Source organism: Ostrinia furnacalis, unplaced genomic scaffold (assembly GCF_004193835.3).
Source record: "Ostrinia furnacalis isolate ACB-3 unplaced genomic scaffold, ASM419383v2 OfSCF1480, whole genome shotgun sequence".
NCBI classification, from domain to species: domain Eukaryota; kingdom Metazoa; phylum Arthropoda; class Insecta; order Lepidoptera; family Crambidae; genus Ostrinia; species Ostrinia furnacalis.
Window position 1 is genome coordinate 97269 of NW_021131719.1, and position 27984 is coordinate 125252.

The window sequence follows — 27984 nt, forward strand, 5'->3', positions numbered from 1 at the left end:
ACAAGTCCCCCAGAAGGTGAGACGTTATTGAGTATCCAATCTCCTTTATATTTTTTGTTCTGTGACAGGAGGCAAACGAGCAGTCGTAACGTATGGTTCGTGCGTGGTTGTTCATGATGGTAATGTTTCGTAATAGAACCATCTAGAACACAGAGGAAATACTAAGGCACTTCGAAACCACCTTAAGCTACACTAACCTCTAGCATCATCCCTGGTGCCTAGCACCGAGGCGATCTGCGGCCGCTCCTCGTTGATGACCAGCTCGGCCTGCTCGCTGTACACGCTGTGCACCGTCGAGATGCACGTCAGCCGCAGCTGCCCCCTCTCGAAGCTGTCCGGCCTCACCATGAAGGACAGCTGGCTTATTGAGGCCACCTGCGGAACGTTCCTTGATTGATTCCTTTTCAAACGAAAGGCGTCCACTGCTGGACAAAAGCCTTCTTAAGAATTTCAAAGGCCTCCTCAAGGATTTCTTGACAAGTAACATAGAAACTGGTGGGAATAGTTATTGATACCGCCTGAGAAAAGTTCTTTGAATGATTTATTTTCAAACAAAAGGCGTCCACTGCTGGACAAAAGCCTTCTCAAGAATTTGAAAGTCCTTCCTAAGGATTCCTTGACAACAGACATAAAAGTAACATAGAACTGTTTGAAATAGTAGTGACATTTGCACTGTTGGACAAAGGCATTCCCCAAAGATTTTTTAATAACAGGCCACCATGTCCCCATGGTTGGTTCAAAGACCTTTATTGCAACTTCTTACATCCCAACATAGCTTTACACCAGCCTTGGCTTTTCGATATTAACTCCTTTATTATTATTAACCTTCTTATAGTTGTTGCAATTCATGAAGGCGAGTGAGCTTTACATGTGTGGTGACCCGCTACTGTTCGTTTTTCAAAAGTCTTGATAGACATTGCACTATCGTTATGTGCATGTACACGTACACACACAAGTAAAGGTCACTCGCCTTCGTGAGTTGCAAGAACTTATAAATATTTACCTTATTTGACGTCTCAGTAGTGGGCATGGGGTCAGTTGCGTCTTCGTCCACTGAAGTGAACTGATGCCTCGGAGTAGGCAACACTACCGTATCCTGGCTGGGCAGGAGTTCACCATCCTGAGAACAAACAAACACCGAGTGAGTCAATACTGGTTGGTCAACGGATTTGTATAATAAACATCTTTGTAGTAAACATGCCCAATTTTTCATAACAGAAATGTAATCCGCCAGCAACTCAATGAATCCCTTTAATATATTAGAGTCAAGTGTGAAATTGGTTTGGCTGACTTGCTAAGTGCATCAGTTGAATGAAACGCACATGCACTAGATGGCACGTATGTGCATCCATTTACAGCGTTAGCAGAGGTTCCGTCTTTTAGTGACTGGGCAGCTCCATTTGTCCTCTAAGTTCATGGCTATGCATTATAGTATTTGCTAATAGGATAGTGGCCAACAGAACGAACTACACGTTCAAGCTATTTACTTCTTTATATATTTTAAGTTACACCTAAAAAGATGTACCCATGTATTGTAATAACACACTTCGCACAGCCCACAAATTTCCAAAACTGATAATTAAAACCGGAGCGTTGTAAACCCGCTTTATGATTTACACTCGCAACTGAAAGTAATTTATTACCTTTGTTCCAGCCTCAAATTCCTGGCAGATCGAGATCGCGCCATCGTTACTGCGTAATTGGCCGGCGACGTTGACAAATGGATGCTTACCAGAGATACTGTGGCGCAACAAGATGATACAGTTTTATGAAGGACTAGCAGACGCCCTGGAATCGCTTGGGCTGAGATATTGGCAGAATGTTCCTAGGCCAAACATCATATCAGCTGGCATCTTTTATAACTAAGTTGTAGATAAAGATATTTTGCAACGTCCACAGCTGGAGAAATGCCTTTCCCAAGGAGTCGTGCGCTACTTACATCCAGGTGCTTCTCGTGACTTTCTCCAGCCGGGGGAAGATGCGCGCCGTCTTATCGATGATTTTAGGCGACAAACGTATGAGTTTTTCGCGAAAAATCGACAAAATTTCACGATAAAAGTTTATCGCGGCGCCCATCCTAGGCCTGCTGATCGTTGGTGTACCTAGCGGGACTAAACGTCTTAGTCTTTCCTGCCCCAACGGTCTTTTACGAGCTATGTGCCACACTCAGTTTTTATTTATGAACAGTACTCACCTAGAATACCTAATTTTTAGAATCAAAGTTTTAGTAAACTCACCACCTGGACATTGAACCCACAACTTCTGAATAAACAAGTCAAACTTTCCGGCTACTAGGCCATGCGGGCGTTATCTATCTATATATATAAAAGAAAGTCGTGTTAGTTACTCCACTTATAACTCAAGAACGGCTGAACCGATTTAGCTGAAAATTGTCAGGGAGGTTAGTTTAGAGCCAGGAGAAGGACATAGGATACTTTTTATCCCGTTCGAAATAAAAAAGTCTGCTTATTTATTGCCATTAAGGCGGAACAAAGTTCGCCGGGTCAGCTAGTTTATTTAAAATGAAACAAGGCAAGCAAGAAAGTTTCCAAGTTCCTTTACTTGCTAATGTTCATTACTTTGTTTTCGGATTGGATTGTTTATTTCGTTTATAATTATCGTGATTGGAGTATACGACTAATTAGTTAGATGTGACCTAACTAATTACATTAGAGGAAATGGGAACAGTTGTTTCTGTTGTTTAGACGGCAAACAAGGACGAAATGTTTTTGTTTACTTGAATAATAGAAGAGAGCTCTATCTAAATTTATATAATTCAAAAGTGACTGAGTGACTGATTGACTGACTGATATAGTGATCTATCAACACACGCAGGTAGATGTTATGACGTAGGTATCCGCTAAGAAAGGATTTTGCGAAACTCCACCCCCTTTTAATATACGAAAGTATAGTAAGTAGGTACTATTATCAGTGTGATAGGTATACCTAGTGCGGTGTACTGTATTCAATTAACCAATGAATTATCAATTTTATTTTTTTATTTTTATGGTGCATTTTGGACCGGTCATTGTGGAAATCCTTGAAAAAAAGTCACAGGTTGCCCTGATGACAAGACTACTCGTATAAACAATTTAAGAATAGTTAAAGAAATCCTTAGACTATTTAAAATCACAATCTCAAATTGCATTCACGGCTCACATTGAAGTCTTTTTCGCTTCTTTATCATTGCCTTATAAAAATATTTAGGTATGCAAACGTTCACAAAATGCCAGCCGAAACTCGGCGATCGTTATCTCAACAATGGTCGTGAAATGCGATTTTCTGGAGTTACTAGATTGTATGACAAGGCCTTTTGTATAATTGGTCATTAAACTGAGAGGCTCGGGTGAATCTTACGTTCAGATGTTCAGACTGGGACAGTTCTTAAGGAGCTTATGTTGTTTTGTTGCTTTGCTTGGCTCTTATACTGACGTATTTAGGATAATTTATTAGCGGAATAACTTTTTCCAGCGGTGTACAATTAAGCAAAGTATATCCTTCTGTGAATCAAATTATGAAAATTGAAACAGCACTAGTCACTCGTGCAGGGAACCGCCTACAGCAGTTTTGATCAGGTGTATTCATTGCTTTGGCAGACGTCTGCGTGACCTCGTACCTTCCACTTTACCCAGCAGCACAAGGTGCTCAATGGGTTGACAATGTCACTAGGCCTCCAGTCAAAATCGCCTATATGTGAAAGCGCTTTTATAGTTTTAGCGCGAGGGTTGCTGATACCAGGGTTGTGACTTCAGTGGTTAAAGCCCATATACGACAACAAAAGCTAAAAGTGGCAATGGCTTTTACTACCAACTTTAGTTTTATCTACGAGTCATTAACACGAAAGGTCCAAATGCCTTCCGAGTTCGGAAGATGACGTACACAAAAGAGCAAGTAGCTGGAAGTAATTAATTTTTAGTTTTATAATTATCACCAACCTGTATAGTATCCACGAAAGGTTCAAACGCCTTCCAAAAGGCTGAAGATGACTTACACAAAAGAAGAAGAAGCTAAAAGTAATTATACTTTAGTTTTGTAATCATCGCCAACCTGTATAGTATCCACGAAAGGTTCAAACGCCTTCCAAGGTCTGAAGACGAAGTACGCGATATATGAAGAAACTAAAAGTCGTTTCCAACCATTTTGAAGCCACGATAGCCGAACGGTGAAGGAGTCGGACTGGCCGACTTGTGATCCGGGGAACACGGTTTCGATCCCCGCCACCGCTCGACTGTTGTGGTGAGCTCACTCGTGACACAAGCATATTTAACTTAGTACTAAAGGCTAACGGGACTATAATATTTTAAAAAGGAAAATAAAAAAATCTTTTAGTTTTATCATCATTACCCACCTGTATAGTATCCACGAAAGGCCCAAACGCCTTCCAAGGGCTGAAGATGATGTTGCTGTTCTCGTCTCCTGCCGCCGATACGCTCCTGCCAGGAACGTCGATGGAGACGACTGGACTCGGCAGGATCCGTTGCTGGATGACTGGCTTGCCCTCGATCTGGGGAAGGAATTATTTTTAAAAGAACTGGCAAGTGAAAATGGAGTTTTTTTTGTAAGGATTGACAAGTGAGAGATGAGAGGAAAAAGCTAAAGTGAAGAATTTTTACAACAAGTGTAATTTAACTTGTCGTATACTGCTGTGATCTATCTATGTAGAAGGACTTAAATAATACTTATTTCATCAATAACGAATATTCTTATAAAATAAAACAAAAATAATTTTCATATAAATGTTGACAAGACCATAGACCATATTTATATGATTCGCACCGTGAAAAGTTTATCAGATTTTCATGTAGAGCCAAGCTTTTAACTCTACTTGATTAACTTTACATACTCTACACCCTAATCAAAATAATGTGGCATGGTCGTTATAAGTATTTTTATTTTATTAAAGACAAATTTATCAACATTCGCCTGTCTTTTTATAATTGACAATTGAACACACCTTTTTTCATCAAAAGTTAGACTGGGTTGCACCATCTTACTAACTTTGACTAACGTCAAAAAACTGTCAAACTCCATACAAAACGCACCGGTTATCGTTATAGTTACGGTCAAAGTTAGACGGTGCAACTCAGCCTTAATGTACTAAAGGTATTTCTCATTTTTAGCATTTTAATTGCAAATAATACCAATAAACATGGCCGCCTCTCCAAATTAGGTTGACATTTAATTTAACGACTTAATTGCCATTCGTCTTGCCGGCTTTGATGTCGTAATTATCCAGGACAAAGAACTATTGTTGATTGGGACCGCTGATTTGTAATTATTGCTTCTAATTGTTGGTTTTTCCCATTACCAGATTTAAATTGGATTGATGATTAAGGCAGGTAAGTAATTGAAAATACATAATAAATTATTTTTCTTTAAATCGGGTATAAGTAAGTGCTCGTATAGACCACGCGATGGTTTTACAAGCTAAAAACTCTAGTATTCTAAATGGTTTTGATGAGATTTTGGAACTGGAGGATCTTAGATGGATTGTCATCTGAGTCACAAATTGAAAATCTGTATTGTACAATTTGGAAATAGTTATGGTTAGGAATTTTTAACCTTAAAACTTACCTACAGGTTCTATCGTTTGAATAAAAAATTGATTCTTGGTACGGTTTGATTAATCGTCGCATATCAATCCGGTTAAGATCCGATATTGATTTGAATAAGGTAAAATGCATTTTACTGGAAATTACTTGTGAAAAGCGTTTGAGTAACATGATAAAAACATTTCGAATTCGTTCGGTCAGTGCACGCTACGCCTAACTGGATTCCCGTTGCTTGACGTGACAACACGACGTGTCGCGACATGCCATGATGGCGACATGGGGCCATCACGCGACACGACGGCGTGACGGCGACAACCGTCGACTAGTTGCGACAGCCGAGCACTTGTCAGCGGTCTAACATGCCCCAACGTGTTGGGAATTGCGTTAGGTTTATGAATTTTAATCAGTAGAGTTGCAAGGGATCTGTGAATTAATCGTGGTTAACTGTGTCCAAATTATGCGAGGCAATTGTGTGAGTCAAATTCACAAGATTTTAAGTTGTCATATTACACAAAATATTTTATTGTATAGTCAAAATGGATACCTAACCTTTTTATGTAAATATTCACAGAACATACTCAATATTACTTGAAATTTCAATTTCTTTATCTTAAATTGAATTTTACACTAATGAGTACCTACCTGCTAACGAACATAATAATTATATTATAATTACCATATTATAATAAGCCATTTAACAATATCAATAAAAATATGCATTATTTTTAAACTTATTTCCCAAACTGCTAAAAAATTATTACGTCATAAAATATTGAAAAATATATCCCCATTTTGACTTTACGTCAGGAAGGGCTTTCAAACTTGTAAATCTATTTTACTGCCCACAAAAGCAGGTCTTAATAAATTAGAGGCAGAATATCCTCCGCCCCGGACACCTGTAGATTTTAACGTTAACGTTATTCCAGAAACATAACTCAGCGGAAGGAGATCAAAGGCCTAAAGTCATGATTAGGAAGGTTCATTGAGATAACTATACAATTATTACAATAGCTAAGTAAATGTGAATCTGACATTGTTTAAAAAAAATAGTTACTTCAATGTTATTTGGTTGGGAAAATTCTGAAGGAGCTAAAAGTATCTATTAAAATGCAAGCAAGTTAGAGATTGTGTTAAAAAAACCAAGTCCATAGCATATTATATTTATTTTCATATAAGCATTTCTATTTTGTGGAATTTTGACATTAAGGCTGAGTTCACCACCTAACTTTGACCGTGACTATGACAATAACCGGTGTTTTTTGTATATAGTTTGACAGATTTTTGACGTTTGTCAAAGATAAAGCAAGATCACAATAAGATGGTGCAACCCAGCCTTAGTAACCATCGTGACGAAAGTTTATTGCAAAAAGACAAAATTTGTTAACCCTAAGAATGCGTCACATATTTTTAGGACTATACTCATTAGAATGCACCACACACATAAAAATAAAATGTTTATTTGATTCGAATGCATCATTCTCCATCACAAATCTGATACCAAATCATAAATTTTCATAACCCTTGTAGGGACAAGCAAAAATCCTCGCATTTATATTCATACGAACGCATTGCTATTACCTTTTGAGTCTGTAACTGAAAACAACATAATATTTTACATGTCACTTGATGTGTTGCATAGAATAAGTAATTGTGAATACTCAGGCGCAGGGTGTGTAGTGATGGGACCAATGTGATTATCGAGTCATTTGTATTCGCTTAAAAAAAAACGATTTATAGAAAAAGAAGATGTAAATAAGAAACTTAATCCTATTTAGGTACCTTAGCATGCCGATATTCTTATAGGATCTCGTATTGATTTGATTTTACAGATGGACGTTTGAATTGGTTTACGTAGTTTCACATTCGACTCCTCAGGCGTCTTATGTATGTTTATCAGCGTTTTTTCTATCACCAAATAGGTAATATCGTATTATGACCTCTATAAGTATTAAAACCTTCAATATCATTCTTTGAGTTGAGAGAATTTTCAATCGCTGCGAAGTTTCTCATGAATGTTTCATGATTTTTGCTAAAAATACTAAATAAACAACACATTATAAAATTGTACATCCATACATTTTGCCTTACAGATATTAGTATTTTGATCATACACGTCAGGTTTTATTCGGCCTAAACATTTGGGATATTTGCATCTGGCTTTGGCTTTGATGCTACGGAGCAAATTCATAGCGTACAAATTGCACAAATTTCGCAGCCGCTAGGCTTATTATTTTCATAAACTGGCGATACACTTCCACGAATAATATTCTATACAGAACTATGCTGGCTTTAACATCGCATCTATTTCTATTTACTCTGAAATACAGAAATAATTTATGCACTATCTCCAAAATTCAAATAATATCCTACACACTGAAGAAAAATTTTATTTCTGATCGAGTGCGAGTTCCAAGACTGTTTCAATATAAAATTAACGTGCATTATCAATTATAGACGTAACCGGATAAATATGTGGTGACTGAGTTTGTTACGGCGCTTCAATACTCAATACTCAATACTTCTTCGAAGCACTTGCCAAATGTTTGTCTCGAAGCGCTGGTAGGGCAAAAAAAGAATGAAACGTGTATATTCTTAAGAGCATTTGACTATTTGTAAGTACTAATTTAATTAGTCTACACAAATAAAGCTAATTTTGATTTTTGATTTTACTTATTAGGATTACTGAGACATGGCACATCACTAGCGGGCTAATGCAAGAAATGAGAATGCGTTAGAGGAATACAAATGAGGGCGGGCTTTCTTCCTCTGACTAGAGGCGTGAAGTTATATTTAACTGAGGAAAAACGTCAATGCCATCAACCATTACTTAGTTATACGATGATGTCGTTCCCTCTTACTAGTATAGTTGGAAATCTCATGCACAGTCTTACTTCTCATACGATCCATCCGTTCCATAGCTACGTACAAATAAATACCATCTACTAAAATCTCTTACACCCGTATTCACAAACGATGCTTTATTAAGTGAAGCAGCAACGCTATGCGAAGTCGAACGCACAGCGTTGAATAGAGCTCTGTGATTGGTGCGTGTGTTTCACTCCGCCACTCAAGTATTGTCTATGAATAGGGTCCCTGTGCGCGCACTCTGAGACCTCATAACGGGACTATTCCCAGCTCTCGTTCCCACCGCTGCAACTCCTGTGTAGCCGAGATCTACAGCTTGACCACCAATAAATATCCAACCAGTGAAGGTCAAGTTTGAGATGTCATAGTAATTTTTGTGAATACGAGTGTTAGAATCATCATCATCAGGTCAGTATTTGATCTCCACTGCAAGAGCAAGACTCTAAGGGCTATATTTCACCGGGACACCATGGCGGCGCAACCAGTCGCCGGCTACCAACAAAATGTATACAGTGTGCCTACCATGAGTTTACGTTAGGTGTGCTCGCTAGCGACTGCGTAAAAAAATGACATTTAAATGTATGACATATTGTGCAGCGCCCCTAGCGGCTACTTTCAAGAAATAAAATCTTTATAGAATTTTTTGACGTATTCGCTAGCGAGCTCACCTAACGTAAACTCATGGTACGCACACAGCTCTATAGAGAGTTACTCACCTGAGGTGTCCGTTTGGTTGCACAAAGCTGTATACATTTTGATGGTAGCGGCGACTGGTTGCGCCGCCATGGTGTCCCGGTGAAATATAGCCCTAAAAGTTAGCCAGAAATAAATGGAGAATTTAGTCTACACTGCCCACCATGGTCAGACAATATCTACTAATAGTCGTAACAAATCTTTTCATATCTAAGCTTTTTAAAATGGAGAATTTAGTCTACACTGCCCACTCTGGTCAAACCATACTAATAGTCGTAACAAATCTTTTCATATCTAAGATTTTTACTCATCATGTTGTTGGCAATGTCTCAAAGCCCATTATGGATAGGCTAATCCTATACATATAAATACCTGAGACTAAGATTAGCTATAAATGGACGTTACAATTTAGGCTCTTCCTCTCTAAATTTAACATCTAAGTATCGCTTTATATCCTACCCCCGTGAATAATTTTGTAGCTCACACAAGCAGTAGGTACCTATGTGTCTGTATAGTCTACTTTCTACTTACTACTTTAAACCACTGAAAAATCTTAGGTGGATCTAATTGCTGCTATTTTACAATAGATAATGTGTTGTTTGTTGTGTTGTTGACTCTATTCCTGTAGGTATTTAAAAGTGTGTTGTACTTTTTAAACGTGTAACACTCGTGTTCACAAACATTACTGACTAACAATGATTGAGGTTTCACAGTGCGTGTGGACGCACTGGGTGACACAGGAACCAATCACAGAGCTCTATTCAACGCTGTCCATTCGATTTGCTGCTTCACTCAAGCAAGCATCGTTTGTGAATACGGGAGTAAGTCACGTTCGTCATTCCTACATTAGACTTCACATGTTTGGTTTAAAATAGCACTTAAAACATCTACTTAAGATGCCATTGTGATAACACTTTCAGAAGCACAAATAATATGAAAGTTTGCACATAACAACAACAAATAAAACGCCAAGATCAAAGCAAACAGCTCACTGGAGCACTCTCCGCCAATACAAACTCTTTTGTCGGCTCTTTGTTCGACACAACAAATTCTCTTTGTAACATAATTTTTCGACACGTGGCCATTGTGTGGGAGCGGTGTTCCGCAGTTTAACGCCATTGGTACAACTTCTGCGATATAAAGACTTCGAGTCCGAAACACTGCATTGAAATTTTCAATTATACGTACTTACGTGCTCTGTGTGGATTTCAGTTTGCCATAGAAAGTAATTTCCAAGAGCGCGTCCATTTTGCAAAAAAAAAACATCGAAAGCAAGAGTTCAAGTTTTCTTATTTCTAAATTATGCAAGGTAAGCGAAAGACACGATCTTTCGGTTTATGTCTAAACAAAGACACATTTTTTTAATGAAAATTCAAGTTTAAAAAAGACGGTAATTTTTAGACATCCTGTTTTGATAATACAAGCTTTGAACTCATTGACTGTCAAGTGTAAAAAGATAGAGGTGGATTAATTGTAACATAGAATGTTCAAACAATGCATCGTATGCCTACGGTATTGAGATCTTACTTAGGGTTACTTTTTAGTTAAGTGCCTCTAGAAGTCTAGACAATGTAAAATTAAGTTTCTTGATGGTTAAGAGCACTCTAATCAAGTTATTTAAAGCTAACAGCTATTTTCTAGCTCTCAGAGCTGCAAAACAATGTTATTACTTGCAATCAAAGCAAAGACAATACAAAGACTGCCTTATCGTTGAACAGCACCTTCGCAAGTTTAAACACAAGTAAAACTTCAGTGGAGACTCGACTTTGTTTATTGTTTTGTTAACAAATTCTTCGCTTTAAAAGAGGTGTTATTATTATGCTTTTTGAGTAAAACTGTCTCTTTGTGATTTCATTAAAATAACAGTACGCTCGGCCGGAGATCGTCTTGATTAATTTTGCTTTTCTTCTCGTGTTTCTTATTCGTTGGCTTTTTAATTAGGAAGGGTTTTTTAGGGTCACCAACATTGACTTGATACTTGACTGCAGCTAACTGGTGTTACAGGTTTGATTTCAATGGGGCAACGTTTTAAAAACAGACATAGTATAAAAATCAATAATTCTTCTAACATTTTTTCTTTCGGGTTAATTAGGAACATGACAAACGAGAATATCTTAAAAAACATAGAGAAGAAAATTGGGAACCTCCTCCATTTAAAGTAATTCTCTAGTTGGTTTACTATACTTTAAAATTATCTACTTTTGTTTGTAGTGCACTAAACACTACCCCAAAAACGTTTACATAAAAAATCTTACAACACATTTATTTTCACTTTATCTTTGTGTTCCCCAATAAAACGACCAGAAAGCCACATTCGTACTTCTTTTCATACAAAGTAAGTGTATTATCTCGTGAGCATAGCCATTCTCTTATATTACAACTATCGCGAGGTTAATGACATCACAAAAGAATGAATTAGCAACACAAAGCGCGCGGGGCACGACTCGAATAAATTTCCCATACATGACTTTTGTATGGAGCGGGCGGAGAAATTTATGGCGCCACTAGATGGCTCTGAAGGAATGTGCGCTTTTTAATTTTTCCGCCCCACTGGCTATTCTTTCTGATTGTTATGCGCTGGATGATGGTGTGGGGATTTAAACGGGTGACATTGTTTTAGAAGCTTGTAGTTATAAGTCATAATAATTAGCACACGGACTTAAATCGAAATGGGTTTCTCATTGGGTTCACAAACTGGAAAACAGACGTTAGTAACTATCAATGATTCTCTCTAAGTAGAGTCACCATAATATTCGCTCGTATTCACAAACGTTACTATGAGGTCTCACAGTGCGCGTGTATGCACAGGGTGGCACACAAACCAATGACAGAGCTCTATTCAACGCTGTGCGTTCGTTTTGCTGCTTCACTTAAGCAAGCATCGTTCGTGAATACGGACGATTGTATAATGTATATCTCAAGTAACATAAGATGCCACAATGTTAAGCTAAATGTGCCATCGCAAATGTAATTATAATGAACTCATCAAAATTATTAACATAGTTCCACTACCGACACCGTAATATTGGACCACACATCGATATGAACTCTCATTATAATTAACTTGAATGTATCAGATTAAAAAATAACGAAATAAAATCTTTAATTATAAATCGTACACTGTCTTTTTTCTCTTCTGTCTACAGTCCAACCATGCGGCCCATCACTCAGTACCCGGTTCGATTCCCAGCTGATGGCCGATAGAGATGTGCCAGGCATGATTGAGTGTTACCATCGTTCACGGAGACAGGCTGATCGGACAGATGATAGTGATGGGACATGGGAATTAGTATCGATACACTTAAAAATATGCTCAAAACAAACACTGTGGTTGAATCAAATACGATTGATTTCGGGCAGCTTGGCCAAACATTATTTTTGTTGAATTAATCTCGACTTTAAATTTTACTTCTTCTAAGAATATTTAATAAGCATATTTTTATTCAAGGTCTGTACTAATCGAAGAAAATACCGATATTTACTCTTCACTTTTCCACACGTCAATTTTATCGAATGTTGTAAAATCAACTTACAACTTAATTCACGGATGTTATGTTATAAAAATATTACCAGGACATTTATAATATTAAAATTGAACAGAATAGAAAATCTTATGCAGAATAGAGCATTAATTTACAAACGTGAACCAATTATTGTTTGTATATACGTGATATACAAACAATTATATAAACGTGAAGTAATTATTACTTCGAGGTAAACTGTTTCACTAAAACATGATATTAATTAAGTAATACGTGAATAATTTACCGTAATGTATTTCTAGTAATTAGAATGCAGACTCAAAATCATGAAAGCGCATGAATTAATTGCCAAAACCTATCAAATTATGGAGGATAATTTCATTGATATTTATTTATTGTTTATTGTGTCAGTTTTATCTCTGAAATTAAATATAATAAAATTCATGAGAGCTGCCAATGCTGCAATTATCGGATGACGTAAACTGAATTTATCGATGCAATTTATGGGCGATAAAATATTTTTATCGATACATTTCAATCACTAAATGAAGTGAGAGGGTTTATTAAGAACGGAAATGTCATTGGACGCCTATTATGTGATATTGCCTCGTAAATTACAGACGATGAATGCTTTATCTTCTCGTTTTCAGATGCTGTTACTGTTAATAAACTGCCGAACGTTTCTCAGCTAATTTAATTATCATAATTTATAGTTATAATATCAAATTCACAATAAAAACACGTCCTGTAAAAATTTTAGTCTATATTGACTGACTGACTCACTCACTCATCACGAAATTTCAGAAACTACAAGTGCTAGGAGTCTCAAATTTTGCATGGGGGTTCCTTTTAGAATGTAGGTGCTCACTAAGAACAGATTTTACTTAGGGGGAAAAACAGGATCCAGGCTTACGAAATCACAGGCGGCCGCTAGTTTACCTATAAAATGCTTCTTGAGATACATATCATACAGATAAACAGATGTTTATTAAATTGTGATATTTCTTATTTACGAGTTGATTCTTACCATGAGTTGCACTATCTTACTTTAACCATAACAAATGACCAAAATCTATCAAACTACCGTTAAAGTTAAGGTGATACCATTTAACTCAATTTGAAATCGTCTAGGTTATTCAATTGCTAACAAAGCTTTTGTATCTAAATCAAAAACAATAATATCATCAGACAATTTCATTGCTTCATTTCAATACAACTTATTTTGACGATTCCGCGCCGCAATAAATAAAGAAAATTCAGCTTTAGCCGTAGCAATTGTCGCGCACAGTGGGAAATGCTGAGATATTGTCAAGCAAAATGCCGGCGACGGCTCAAAGACGCCGCCGGGACTTGCGTTCCCGGCTCAAAGGGTTGACTCGTTTAACGGACTTTCTTAGACTTAATAATGAGGAAAGAAATGTACATAATTTGATTTGAAGTCAACGTTGTTGCTTGGCTCTGCCGAATTGTTATTGTAGTTACTAATATCTTAGTCATGTAGTAAGTTACACTACAGTACAGTAAAGTATTTCGAAAAGTAAATAAGGACGTACAAATTGACGCAATTAGTTCACACAAGAAAGACAAAATGTATTATTTAATATCAACTGCCTGTCTGTAGTTACCCTACGTGGATTTCGATAAACTGATTGATTTTTAAAAAATATTGTAAGTTAAAATATTGTGTAAAATCGTTAAAATCGTGTGTAAAAAGAATAATATAATTTAGAAGAAAAGCCAATAATGAATTCCATAAAATCATATTTAAAATGTTAATCCGTTTGCAATTATGTGAAAATTCTTTGTATTTTCCATTTCGATCCAGATTGTAGGTATTCAATCTTTCAGTGATACGATAAAAAATGAGTTTTTGGGTTTCTCAGCATCAAACATTGAATATTCTTTTCTTAAAAATTCAAATAATGATTCTCAAGAGACGCGCGATAATCTTTTTAACGACCAACTATAACCCTTAATTCAAAATTCAGTCATCACGCACCACTGTGCACTTGTAGATTAAAACACTTAAAACTATACGGGACTCAAAGTTTGGAAGTGCGGGGACATAAACAAAATGTCGGGACATCACAAAGGAGTTTATTCTCCCGAGAGAGGGTACAGGCTTAATGTTCTGCGGTGGCATTCAGAGGGTACATCCGTCAAATTAAGTGGGATTTGATTTTTATTTGCTCCTACATAGGGAATTGAAAGGGCTTCTGTTGTGCGAATTGTGGTAATTAAATCTTAATCGTGATGGTTGTCACGTAATAAAGACAGGCTTGGCTTTGTCTTTGGGATAATCTGAGATATTAAGGATTCTGCGAATTTATTAGACTGGCTTTTTGTACGTGGGTTTCCTTGCATTGATTTTAGAGTAGACAGAGTTTGCTATTGCCTACGCTGTATTGTACAAAAACTGTTAATTAAAAATAATAATTTAGGCAGTCTTATCAATAGAAAGAGATGATTTCCAGATCACCTAGTTAGGGAGAGGCAAGTTGTTTGAATTACAAAGGGAAAAGGGATATAAATAATAGAAGGAACATACTTGACAAAATATTTGTATAGACAAAAATAAACGTAAATCTAGGCCATTCAGAAACACTTTTATGGGTTTAATAATTTAAGATTTCGATTTGTATTTCAAAATAATGTAACATTAAACAAAAAATTGATTCTCGTTGAACGTTTTAATGTTAAACTCACTTTGCTTTTGATCCATTTGGCGACCCATGCATACAGGCAGGATATGCTTTAAATCCAAAGGATATGTACTTTTATGAGGAGGAGGGTTGGATACTCAGCCCGTCAATTCTGAAACCTTTTTAAAATCCGTTCTTTGGTAACCCAAAAATATGTACAGTGAGCATCAAATATTTCGTGCCAACCAAAGCGACCAAAAAGTTGATAACACAACCTTATTCCAATTGTAACAAAGACGTGCTGCGAACTTTTTGGCTAATTTGGGTGTCATGAACTATTTTTTTTTTGACGCTGCTGTACCTATTTGTCCCGAGATTTCCTTTGTTGATATTAATTTTGTAACGGACTGCATGCGGAATGAATTGTATTTCATATTGTTTGTTCTATAAATAAACCCTTTTTGGACGTCGCTTCGCACGTGGCATATCAATTTACGAGCTGAATTTTCGCCCAAGTTGGCATTGGAAGCATTTACTTTTCTTCTGTGTTGTGTATGCTTAAGCTAAGTTTAGATGGACGAACATTATTCATCAACATCACCATTTCAGCCACAGGACGTCCACTGCTGGACCTTTATTCAGGCATAGCCTCTGGTTTCCAGATTGTCCTGTTAGTAGCGGTAGTATGACAGTATGACATTAACATACACCGTTACAAAAAGTCAACGCACTTAAATAAAAGCCCTGTGGAATATCGAAACAACTCTATTTTTTTTTCTATCGCGTCTAGATACAGTTCAAAGTACTTTCTGAAAGCTTTATATCTCACCAAAATCTGTATCAATGACAAATAACTCAGAAAACCTTTTAAATTAATAACAGCATCCACTTAAACTCACTTGAGACGTTTCATTTGAAAAAGTTTTTCAAGAACGTTCTTTAAATAAAACTGTTTTGATACTAAAAGATGGAGACTCATTGAATCAGGATTGATTTATGTAAATTTTAGTAATATTTTATCAGATTAGCTTCCCGCCCCGTCTGTGATCGAATCGAATGATAGGCTGTTAATTCGAAATCTATAAATGGCAATGACCTATGTGTTTCAAACGTAATAAAAAACAAAAGTTTTGAATTTAAAAAATTAAAAAACAAGAAAACAGTATCTATGTATTGACGCCAGCATACCAGTATTATCACTGTGGCATCTTACGACCGTTTTCACAAACGATGCTTGCTTAAGTGAAGCAGCTAATCTAACGCACAGCATTGAATAGATCTCTGTGACTGGTTTGTGTGTCACCCAGTGAGTCCACGCCCACTGTGAGACCTCATAGTAATGTTTGTGAATACGGACGTTAATTTAGTTGTAAAAAGTGTTATTTTGTAAAAAAAAAAAAGAACTATAAGTCTGATGTGCTGTCGTCTGTAGGTACGTGCAAATTAACTACCGTTATGATGACGTCACATTACAGTTAATATTCTTTACAATAGTTATGTCTTCTTCTCCTTCCATATGTGATATTATGCTACTAATAATTTTTAAGCACATAATAGTACCTATTATTCTTAAAATAAAAAAATACAATTTAAGAATACATTGTAGAGAGTTACGTTAATTAAAGCCTGCCTCGATATACACAAAAAATACTCTAGAATATTCGTTTTCAGCCAAATGACGTCCACTGCTGGACAAAGGCCTCCCCCAAGGTTTTCCACAATGAACGGACTCTCGAACATATTATTTTATTCAAAATTAATTTGTTCTGCATACGAATCGCAAACAAAGATATTTACATTTTGAGTTCGACGATATACTATAGGGTTATTTTTAAATTTTCAGGATGGGTTCACTCATTTTCACACTCAACAATTTTTGAATGGTAACAGCAAGAATAATCGAAAATAAAATCTATATCAACTTGAGTACCCATTAAAGGCTATAGTAAAAACTATAGCAAACATGATCAATGGTGACGTTGAACGTGAAAACTATGAACATTTATTATAAGACAGTTTTCTCTGGACCCTCTTTTGACTCTACCAACAAAGCAGGTCAATGATACTGCAATTTCAATATGTTATGACTTACTTACTTACCTAAGCATCATTTCAGTTCAGTCCAACTCTATAATTTGTAAGATTTAGTTTTACTAGGGCACTATTTAAGTTGTGAGCCTCGACAACATAACGTGTTGTTAGACGACATCTGATACTTTTAATGAAAAGTTTGACGTTTTTGACTACAACCTTATTCAAAACTTTTTATCATTTGAGCACGTTTTGTATTATTAACATTGAATTGAAAATTATCTTGACTACAAAAACATGGAATTGACTTGCGGAAATTTTCGCGCGAAGATTTATTATGACTTTCGACGTGGTTAATCAATACAAAACTGAAGCGGTCAGCGAAATTTCTCTTTTGGTGATAAAGATCTGTCCTTTACCATTGTAAAACGCTAGTTTAAAAAGTATAATATTGTATGTCATTAGCTCACCAGTGAACTTTGCGAAAGTCGTCCATAATGACTAATAGTGGCGGAAAACATTGATGTTGTCAGAAAAATGGAAGAGAAACCTCGTCATGTGGTATATCGTAGGATTGAGATAATTCTAGGCATTAATTCCACTAGCAGTAATAAAATATTGTATAACCATATTATGGTTAATACGTTTTTTTCTCGCTGGATGTCCCAAAATTTTTCAAACGCTCAATAGGACGCTTGTGTCGTTTAGTCCTTGAAAATGTTTGATAAATACGTTTAAAAAGCTTTAAAAGCCGTTTTTAAAATTGTGACAGTTGACGAATTAAGGATCTATGCATAATGATCCTGAAAATAAACAGCTATCGACTATGGAGGTGTTTTAAGATGAACCAATTCCAACAAAAGTCCCATGCGCTCGGAACACTTTGAAACTTACGGTCGCCTATTTTTCCGAAATATACGATTATATGACACAAACGTCACTAGAGAAATTTAGAATGGTTAATTCTTAATAGTAAACAGCCACTTTTTTTCCAAAAGTCTTCAGTTTAATAAGGGAAACTGACCAGCATAGTCGAATCGCCATTCGTGACGAAAATGTGAGCTTTTACACGTCTCGTCAAACAACTGACTATTTGAACACTCAAAATATGAAATAAACAGGTCCAACGCTACAAAATTCTTGCTTGGAATCTAAACACTTCTTTTGGTACCCATATATTAAAATTAAATGCGTGAACAGCGATTTATGTAGCCAGAAGCAACTGTCGGTGCGGTCAAAAACCATGCTTTGGAGGTGCCTCAAGCTGAGTGGAAAAAATGCTATGAAAAGTGTTTCGGACACATTAAAAAGTACATAAATCATGAAAGACAATACCAATAAACGCAATCAATACCATTTTAATAATAAACTACTTTGTTTTCATAGTTAGGCTCACAACTTAAATAGTGTCCCACGTATTTTGTCTTAAAACAAGTGTAGTCACTTAGATACGAGACTACTACGTCTTGTTCATACCCAATTACCTCGTCGCGAGCCATCAGAAAAATTAACGCAAAGGCATAAAAAAGAACAGCCTAACTTGTACCATTGGCATTTTCCCTGATGATCCCCGAGACGTCATTTTCTAATCCGGCCTCTGAGCAGCGGTCCTGTTCGGCTGACTTTAAATAATTCGCGCGCGCCCACTAAGTAATGAGCCCGACCCTACGCCACAGTCGGAATTGAACAGCCAGGATTATCAGCATGATTAGGATGTATCTAATCTTTTTTTTTGTCTTTCTGACGGCAGTTGCTCTACATTTACTGGAGCTATAAAGAAAATTTTCCGTACCTAAACTATGAAATTATAAAAAATGTAATTCGATGTAACATCGATTTCAGGCTTATTAGACGTAGTTTTGCTTTGCTAGTTTTTGAGTGCAGGGTAATAAAAGAGCGACAACGACAAAGATGCCAAAGGAAACAATCGACTTGTATTACGAGTACAATCTTAAGCCAAGGTCCAGTTTTATTCCGTTATATCCGAAGTTAACTGGAGCAATTGTATAATTTTGTGTCAGGTGGTTAAATTAAAAATGTAAACTAAGCCCAGCCCAGCCTTAGCCTTCTTAATTTAACTTTGACAAACGTCAAAAATCTGTCAAACTTCATACAAAAACACCGGTTATCGTTATAGTTACGGTCAAAATTGGGTGGTGCAACTCAGCGCTTATTACAATAAGTTAGACTCAGTTTGAACCCTGGTTTAAATTAACATTTAGTATGGAAATAACATTTTAAACCAGAGTTCGTCCAAGGTTTAACTTTTTTGAAATAAGGCCCTTAGAGTTTTCTCAATGAGTTCTATAAGTGTAGTATCTCAAAACATATTTGTTTACAGTGAATTGGCTTACTTATTTGCGCTACAACATAGCCATTATAATTTTAAACCGAGATCAACGCTTGGGAGGAGTTTTTACGTGAAAATTTGAACAGCTATTAAATTTTGCCTTTCATGTGCGAACGGTTGAGTATGCTATCCATTTCACTTTGCAACCAGTTCCATCTATTTGATGAGATGGAGTTGCTTCAATCACTAGAAATTAGGTACGTGTATTTGGCATTTTAACATTTATGTATGTAAATATGTAGGTACCTATGTTCCATTGATTTTATCACTGCTTTTCATTTATTTTGTATTATCGAATAATATTTTGATTTATTTTTCAGTCATATTTTCGACTTCACGTATTTTTTTTTTAGTTTTAACTTCTTAAAGTGAAATATTTCAGTATATTATTAAATACTAAATTATTGGTCCACAAAACTTCGTCAAAATCAAACGGTCAACTCAAAACTTGATTCGTATAAAATTCAAAAAATTGCTGTACCTATCTGGTAGTTACTGCGAATATATTCGCATTGTAACATTTATTTAGTATTCACGCCTTCGTAAGAATGTAACAAAAACAACACCACGTAATATTGTATTAGGATGGGTAATGTTATTCTTAACGGACATGACTCTATCCGAATTTCGAGATATTAGCTCTCAACGACACAGTTAATTTAAATACAGTAATCTCTATATTTCCGTCCGTCCATCCGAGGAGATCCGTAGGAGAACCAGAGTGACTGACATAGCCCGCAGAATCACTAAAATCAAGTGGCAATGGGCGGGGCACATAGCTCGAAGAGCTGTTGGCCACTGGGGCAGGAAAGTTCTTGAGTGGCGACCACGAGCTGGAAGACAGACAGAGCAGTGGACGTCTTTCGGATGAAACGAACGAACGAACGAACGAAGCTCTATATTTACCGCCAAATTAATCTTAAATAAAAGCACTTACACCTCTACGCAGTAAATTTCGTAATTTAAGGAGACCTTGCCTGTAGATAATTTAAGAAGCTATAGAATCTACAACGAATATCATCAAGATGAGCAACGTTTATGTTTCCCTCTGCTTTTTTTTAATAACCACTTAAGGCTTTTTCAAACAAGACACGTTTCTACAGCTTGCTAAAGCGCCGCATTCTAAATTATAGTGCTGGACTTTCACAGGCTTAATTGATGATAATAGCTATGATAGATCGTTCACACCTGTACTTAGCTCTAAGATTATCACAGTGAACCTTCTCCACCTTTCTATTTTACGCATTAGTTCCGTGAACTCATTTATCAAGTGACAAGACAGTGTGACGTCACGTCAAAGTGACAACTTGACGCGGCGCGGCAAAATTGGAAGTTTTTTTAACAAGCGTGGAAAATTAAATAGCGTTCTAATTTCACTGGTAATTCGCTAGGTTTTTAACGAGCAGCCTTTTAACTTTTAATTACGATACGGAACAAGCATAACACCTTATGAAATAAAATTCTCGGAAAGCATTTAACGCAACTGCAGTAGAAATAGGTTGGAAAAGGTGAATTAGTTCCCGCAATATTGAAACGAATCGGCTATCACTTACGTGGTTAGAATGGGGGGATAGAATATACGGTGATCATTCAACTGTGAACCTGAAAATATGAATGGAATCATGTTTGTATTAAAAAATTAAAAAGAACTACATTCATAAAAAATAGACTGCAGTTTTTTTAGTTGTCGCTAATAATAGTCTAGGTGCTAAAAGAGCTAGGGATATGTTAATAAAATATTTAAAAAAGAAATGAAAGATACCTACTTTTATGTCACTGGGACGAGACAGAAATGGGAGGTTTCATTCCGTGTGGTGTCAAAAAACCTGATTCTCCTGATGGATCCGCAAGTATTCCATGCACGTTTATATTATTCAGTTTAAAAGCTGAAACATATTGTGTTTCATAAAATAGCATTTTCATTTTGATTATTTTTTGTTTAGAAAAGAGTTTTTAGTAGTAATCTTATTTCTGACTAAGCGTTGGACTTTCTACGAAACTAACGCCCGTATTCACAAACGATGATGTCTTAAGTTAAGCAGCAAATCGAACGCACAGCGTTGAATAGAGCTCTGTGATTGGTTCGTGTGTCACCCTGTACGTCCACGCGCAGTGTGAGAGCTTATAGTAATGTTTGTGAATACGGACGTTTGTTTATTTTCATAAACACACTATAAAGCACGCTAACTAACTTTAACCGTACTCTTTTTGCAATTTAATATCTAACAACTTTATCTCCAGGCAACATAAATAAAAACTTGTTTAGCATTCAATCCGGGTATTATTTAAACTGTTCCACGTACCGTACGTGCCCGGGCAGCTTATTTTTAACTAGTTCATAGCTGTTGTAGATTTCCCGAAGGAGCATTTTGAGTTACTTTCTCCCCTTGATATAACTAGTCTTTGCAGGCCCCAGACTTAAACTAACATTAAGAATTTTCTCAGTTTATTTATGGTTCATGAGAAAATAGTTACGAAATTTTAAGAATTTTCGGGACTCTCTATTTAGATAAGTCGTAAGTTAGCGACAAAAGACTGTGAATTTTTTAAATAGGATTACGGCAAAATTAATCTAAAGAATCGAACTAATTTTACTTTGTGGTGTAAATCTTGTTGTTGTAATGTGTTGGTAAACTTGGTTAAATAAATAAAATAAAAATACATTTCCCAAAGATCACAAAAAGTTCACTTTGATATGAAATAGATAACATCAAAGATTCTATCGATTTTACAAATATAAACAGACTATATTATACTATCGTTAATAATAATATATCAAACAGCATCTCTAATTAGGACGTTTGAATATGTAAAACACTGCAATATTTCAAATTAAACTGTATGTCATTTGAATACAACATTGGGCGCAATCAATTTGCTAATTTCTTCCCTAAGATGTCCCTTAAATATTCAGAAACATAATTTATATTATGACATAATCCATCTACACAATTATAATTATAATCTCCGAGTATGACGTGGTATAAGTATAAATATCCTTCACGGATATAGTCAGTTACATCATTCTGTACTTCACTATTAAGCACAATAAACTAACAAATAGAAAGTTTAGTTCAATACTGATGTGTATAAAAATTATGTAGATTATTTAGACATTCCTTATTATTAGGCATCTCTACATAACAAGAAGGAAAATATGCTTTTACTGATCTTACCCTGGGTTCTCTCTCACTCATCATCTTACTATAACTATAGCAAACGTCAAAAGTCTGTCAAACTTCATACAAAAACACCGGTTAAAGTTATAGATACGGTTAAAGTTAAGGTGATGCAATTCAGCACAAGGGAAATGATTTACTTAAAAATGACTTGTTCGACATCGTTCAGTTTTAAACATGTGTATCATTCTAGAACTTTTATGCGCAAACGGCCGTCATCTCTACGAGCTATGTGCCCCGCCCACTGCCATTTGATTTTAGCATTTTAGCAATTTTGCGTGCTATATCGGTTACCTTGGTTTTCCTGCGGATCTACTTATTTCTGATTCGATCACGCAGGGAAAATTACACCTATTTGTACTAAATTAGAAAGTATATTAAATTACTTAGCAAGCTAAGTAGTGTCGTCGTCTGTTGTAGTGTTACTGATCCAATCTCCATTTTGGCTTCGTTATACGGAGGCTCATCAAGACAGATCCGATCGTGTCCCACATACATTCTGTTAATTATAATTAGTGCTCGTCTCGCTTAATTAATACAAGATTTACAATTAATGCCATCGCGATCGATACGTTCTTTGGAGATACGAGATAATCTGAGATCTTAATCTCGGCTAATGTATTTCGGATTTGACACTATTTAAGAAACGAGGACGATCGTTGTCTTCAGGCACTGAAAATAGAAAGCCTTTAGGTATTTTAACACCATTTTGTACGCTTGAAAATTGTTTGAATATTTTTTCTCGGTTTTGCAACATTTTTCAATGACGCTACTATGCAAGCGGGTACTAGTCATCATCATCATCATCTCAGCCATAGGACGTCCAATGCTGCGCTTAGGCCTCCCCCAATGATTTCCATGCTGCCCGGTTGGTAGCGGCCTGCATCCAGCGCCTTCTTGCTACCTTTATGATGTCGTCGGCCCACCTTGTGGGTGGACGTCCCACGCTGCGTTTTCCGGTACGCGGCCTTCACTTCAGCTAGCTAATCCGTCGGGCTATGTCAGCGACCTTAGTTCGTTTACGGATCTCCTCATTTCTGATTCGATCGGCCTACTAGCCTTCTTTTCTTCATTCCTTCATCAAGCACAAACATTTTTTCAACTCGAACCAGCAGTTCTTGAGAGTAGTCCCGTTCTACCAAACGCAAACTCTTTAGCGTTATAACATTCCTTTAGAAAAGTTTAGAACTTTGTTATGGTTCTTATCTTATCACAATTGTTTTGTTATTATACAAACGTGGCTTGACTTTAAATCCGCATACCTATTGGAATGCAGTTGGTACGTATCAATCACCATATTTTCATGTGTTATACTTAAAGTATGTTTGTTTCAAAGGTTTACAACCTTTGGTTTACTACTAAAGAATACCCAATTTTATTTTCAATCAGTAGCAGAATTCTCGGAATCGAATCTTTACTTCAGAAGGGATTATAATCTATTTATAGTACAAACCAATGGCGGCTTCCTACGCAAACAAGTAAAATACAAGCACAAATATCTATTCATTTATGAGTTCGTTGGTCTCTTGTTAGCGTAATAATGCAAAGAATGGTCCTTCACAAATGAGGTTATTTCACCAAATTATGAAAGATTGTTGTTTATATCATTGTAGTGTTGTTCAACGATGGTTAACTTTTACTATGTTTTTTCGTGGGATGTGACAACTCTGATATCTGACTGTATGGATACTACCTGACCTGGCGAACTTTGTTATTAAGAAACAATATTTTGAATTAGTTTAGGAGTTTCTGAGCCTATTCAATAAAAACAAACAAACAGTAAAATTTTACTGTAGATATAAAATGTTGTTGGCGTATTAAACGACCCGATGTAGGCATAGCATAGTAGATAATAATTATGTCTTCAAAAAAACGAAAACATATTTTTTCAGACATTCTTTGATAATAAATTACAGGCTTTATGCCTGTAATTTCTTTACAGTCTCGTAAATAAAACCATTAGATTTTTGGAAAAAAAAAGTGATTTTAACTAGTAACCCGAGACTTAAGAAGAGAGCTATTAGATAAATGTATTTAATAGAAATAATCTCATGTTGCAATCAATACCCACGCCCATGTTATGGGTCTATGTCTATTATTTAAGAACCATTGTATACCAACATGGAGCAATATTGAATTTAATTTGTATTGGCCAATAGGCTAGTTTCCTAAAAAAATTTTTTTAGTCCGTCATGTTTAATGTCAAAAAATATTGGACACATATATTTTTATTTGTCAATTTAACAAATAATTACATAGTTATGGTGCGTTGAAGTTCCGCACGACGTCACAACGTGCGGCACTTTTATGCAAGCATTGACGTCACGGGCCTCTTCTTATGAACTTTGGCGCGCTTTATCTCTTTAAATTTTCATTAGTTTGAGAAAGTGAAAAATACGTGTAGAGTATTTTTGGATAAGTTAACTGACGGACTAATTAAAACTCTTGCTTTTTGACCCAGGAAACATCCCTATTCTATAACTTTACTTCAAACGTGTTAATACCGATAAGCGGAATTCATTTGACGAAATTAGGCACGGCAGCTTAGTACAGAGCTCTATGAATACAAGTAGATTAGTTAGTACAGAGTTCTATGAATATACTAAGGATATTATCCTATTACCCTATTAACTAAATTAGGCATAATAGGAAACAGTTCTCGTCTCATCCGACCACCATTATAGGATTAGATGTTATTTGATATTATATTAATAATAGTAGGTATTATCACTATTTGAACATAATAGCTAATATCTTAATGGCTTGGAAGGTAGGTACTGAGCCGAGGCATAAAATAGAAATAGAGTTTAATTTCGTTATATTTTAAAATTCTGGGCACGAACTAGCCACAATCAATTTCATAGTCATTTTAATGTATGTCAAACCATCTTCTTCACCTATTAACATACTCACGTCGCCATATTTCGACCCTAGAGCATGCATGACATATGCTGAGTGGGTGCTGATTTGGTTCAAAACTAATTTATATATTATTGTCATTCTGTTTATTGCGATTAAGTGGTATTTTGAATTATTTTTCTTTCTTTTCTAAATATCCGAAAAACTATCGATAACTTAACAGCACTATGCGATTAATCCTTCGATAGAGTCTAAACATGTTTTCTCAAACCTCAATTACTCCGATCAGTAAATGGATTGAGACATTATCTACTGTGAATAATAAAGCCGTCTTGGTAGTTAGATAATATCTGCGGAACACTAAAATGTTTAACGATTCAGGTTAACAGGTTCACTAGGTAGATAGAAGATAGTTCATTCAGCAGTGTATGTAAAGGTGAATATTAAAACAAGATTATTTTTGTGATCTTGGGTTTTTTTTTTAATTTTTGTGCTAGATCGATTAATTTGAAATTTGGTACGGCTCTAGTTTGGTAAATCAAATACAATGTAGTGTAGACTGTACTTAATTCAATAATGAGATAAGCTCGATGTCCCGATGACTTCAGAAAATGGCTAACAATAGAGCTTCTTAAGTAGAGCTAGACAAAATTATTTGCGGTAAATAGTGTGTGATGATGATGATGATGATGACATTCTTACTACATCATGCCCGACTGAATGAAGCGGCAAGGTTCTGAAGTGGAGGCCAGGGCTGAGTGTGACGTCCACCATAAGGTGGAATGACGACCCCATGAAGGTAGCATGAAGGCGCTGGATGCAGATCCCTAAGAACCGGTTAATATGGCAATAATAGGGAGAGGCCTATGTTCATCAGAGGAAGTCCTGTAGCTGAAAATATGACGATAATGATGACGATGACATTAAACTTAAAATGCTCCGATAAGCAACCAGGAGAAGTGTGCTCAGGAGTAACCTGACGCGTACCAGCCCTTCTCCACAGTGGGTGATGATGACTCACATCGTGCCCGTTAAGCAACCAAGTGAGGTGTACTCAGGGAGCAACCTGACCTGACGCGTACCAGCCCTTCTCCATAGTGGGTGATGATGATCATTATGACATTCAACTTACATCGCGCAGGTTGAGCAACCAGGTGACGTGTGCTCAGGAGTAACTTGACGCGTACCAGCCCTTCTCCATAGTGATGATGGTGGTAATGATGATGATGATGAAATTCAACTTACGTCACGCCCGTTGAGCAGCCAGGTGAGGTTGGCGGGAGGGTCCGCCGGCGGGGAGGAGCACTGCGCCCTTAGGGAGTCCCCTGACGCGTACCAGCCTTTCTCGGCCTTTATCGTCGGCTTGTCTGGTGGCAGTTCTGCAAAGAAACACTTTGGTTATTATGGCGAAAGAGAATTGAATCTTATACTATCAAAAATACACTTTAATGTAAAGGGCATTGACGCCTAGACTGTATTGGAGTAGTTATGTTGAATTTAAGATCCGGTTTTAAATTGTTTATTAGACTAGGCGCAGACCATCGATTTTTAGTTGGCCGATAGTTGTGCCCGATTTTAAATTGTATGAAGAATCGGTCAAATCAAATCGGCGTAATGTGCGGACTCCCCTTGGACGAATAAACCAATGGACACGAAACCTACAAGATTTCTAAGTAAACACGATCAACCACTTTTTGTGGGGGGAGAGGTTTGACAATTGTCAAATAATGACATTTAGTGCTGGGAAAAGATCGTAAATTTTTATCGATAGTTATGTAAATGAATGAATGAATGAATGAACCTAACGAGATAAATGAATTATGGATTGATTTAAAATTGAAAGTTTCTTTAATTGAAAGACTATAATTAATTATTGTATCGTGTTTATTATAATGCCATTGGTAAATCATAGGTACAAATAATATTACAAATTATATTATTCATATAGGTAGGTAACTAGGTGAAATATTTTTTGGCTGTGTTATCATTATCAAATTCGTAAAGCAATAAACAAGTAATATTCTGTTACGATCGACTGCTAACTAGCTTTTGGTCTCAACAAATGTTATAATCTGTCTCACGTCACGGACAAAAGTTTCATCAATAGCCTATTTCTATACATTTCATGAAACACAATTTGATAACATTATGACAATGTATTGCTTTGTAGCGCTTGCAGTACGGATGCACTATCTGAGAATATTTAATTCTTATCTAATGTTGTTGATATTCTTATGTTTAGGTCATTCGAGAAGACCTCCTAGTACTTATTTCAGTTTTGAAGACGTCGGTATATCCTAACTTCATTGATTCCAGAGCAATTTCGCGTTT

The 27984-nt window shown here is 36.2% G+C and overlaps 1 protein-coding gene across 1 annotated transcript; it reads right to left on the bottom strand.

Moving 5' to 3' along the window:
• Positions 1-190: 190 nt before the first annotated feature.
• On the bottom strand, positions 191-27960 carry LOC114352920 (uncharacterized). Its single transcript, XM_028304684.1, has 5 exons — positions 27921-27960; positions 26899-27032; positions 4349-4504; positions 1004-1120; positions 191-375 (listed from the first exon to the last, which is right to left on the bottom strand). The coding sequence occupies exons 1-5, from the start codon at positions 27958-27960 to the stop codon at positions 193-195; spliced, it is 630 nt and encodes a 209-aa protein (XP_028160485.1). The 3' UTR covers positions 191-192.
• Positions 27961-27984: the final 24 nt, after the last annotated feature.

Bases quoted from the DNA above. Each gene is read 5' to 3' on its own strand.
- LOC114352920 (XM_028304684.1), bottom strand. From the start codon at position 27,960: ATGAAGTTAGGATATACCGACGTCTTCAAAACTGAAATAA. The intron at 4,505-26,898 runs GTAAGTTGAATT...TTCCTTCCCCAG, and splicing joins GGCTGCTCAACGGGCGTGAC to ATCGAGGGCAAGCCAGTCAT. The intron at 376-1,003 runs GTAAATATTTAT...AACGTTCCGCAG, and splicing joins CTACTGAGACGTCAAATAAG to GTGGCCTCAATAAGCCAGCT.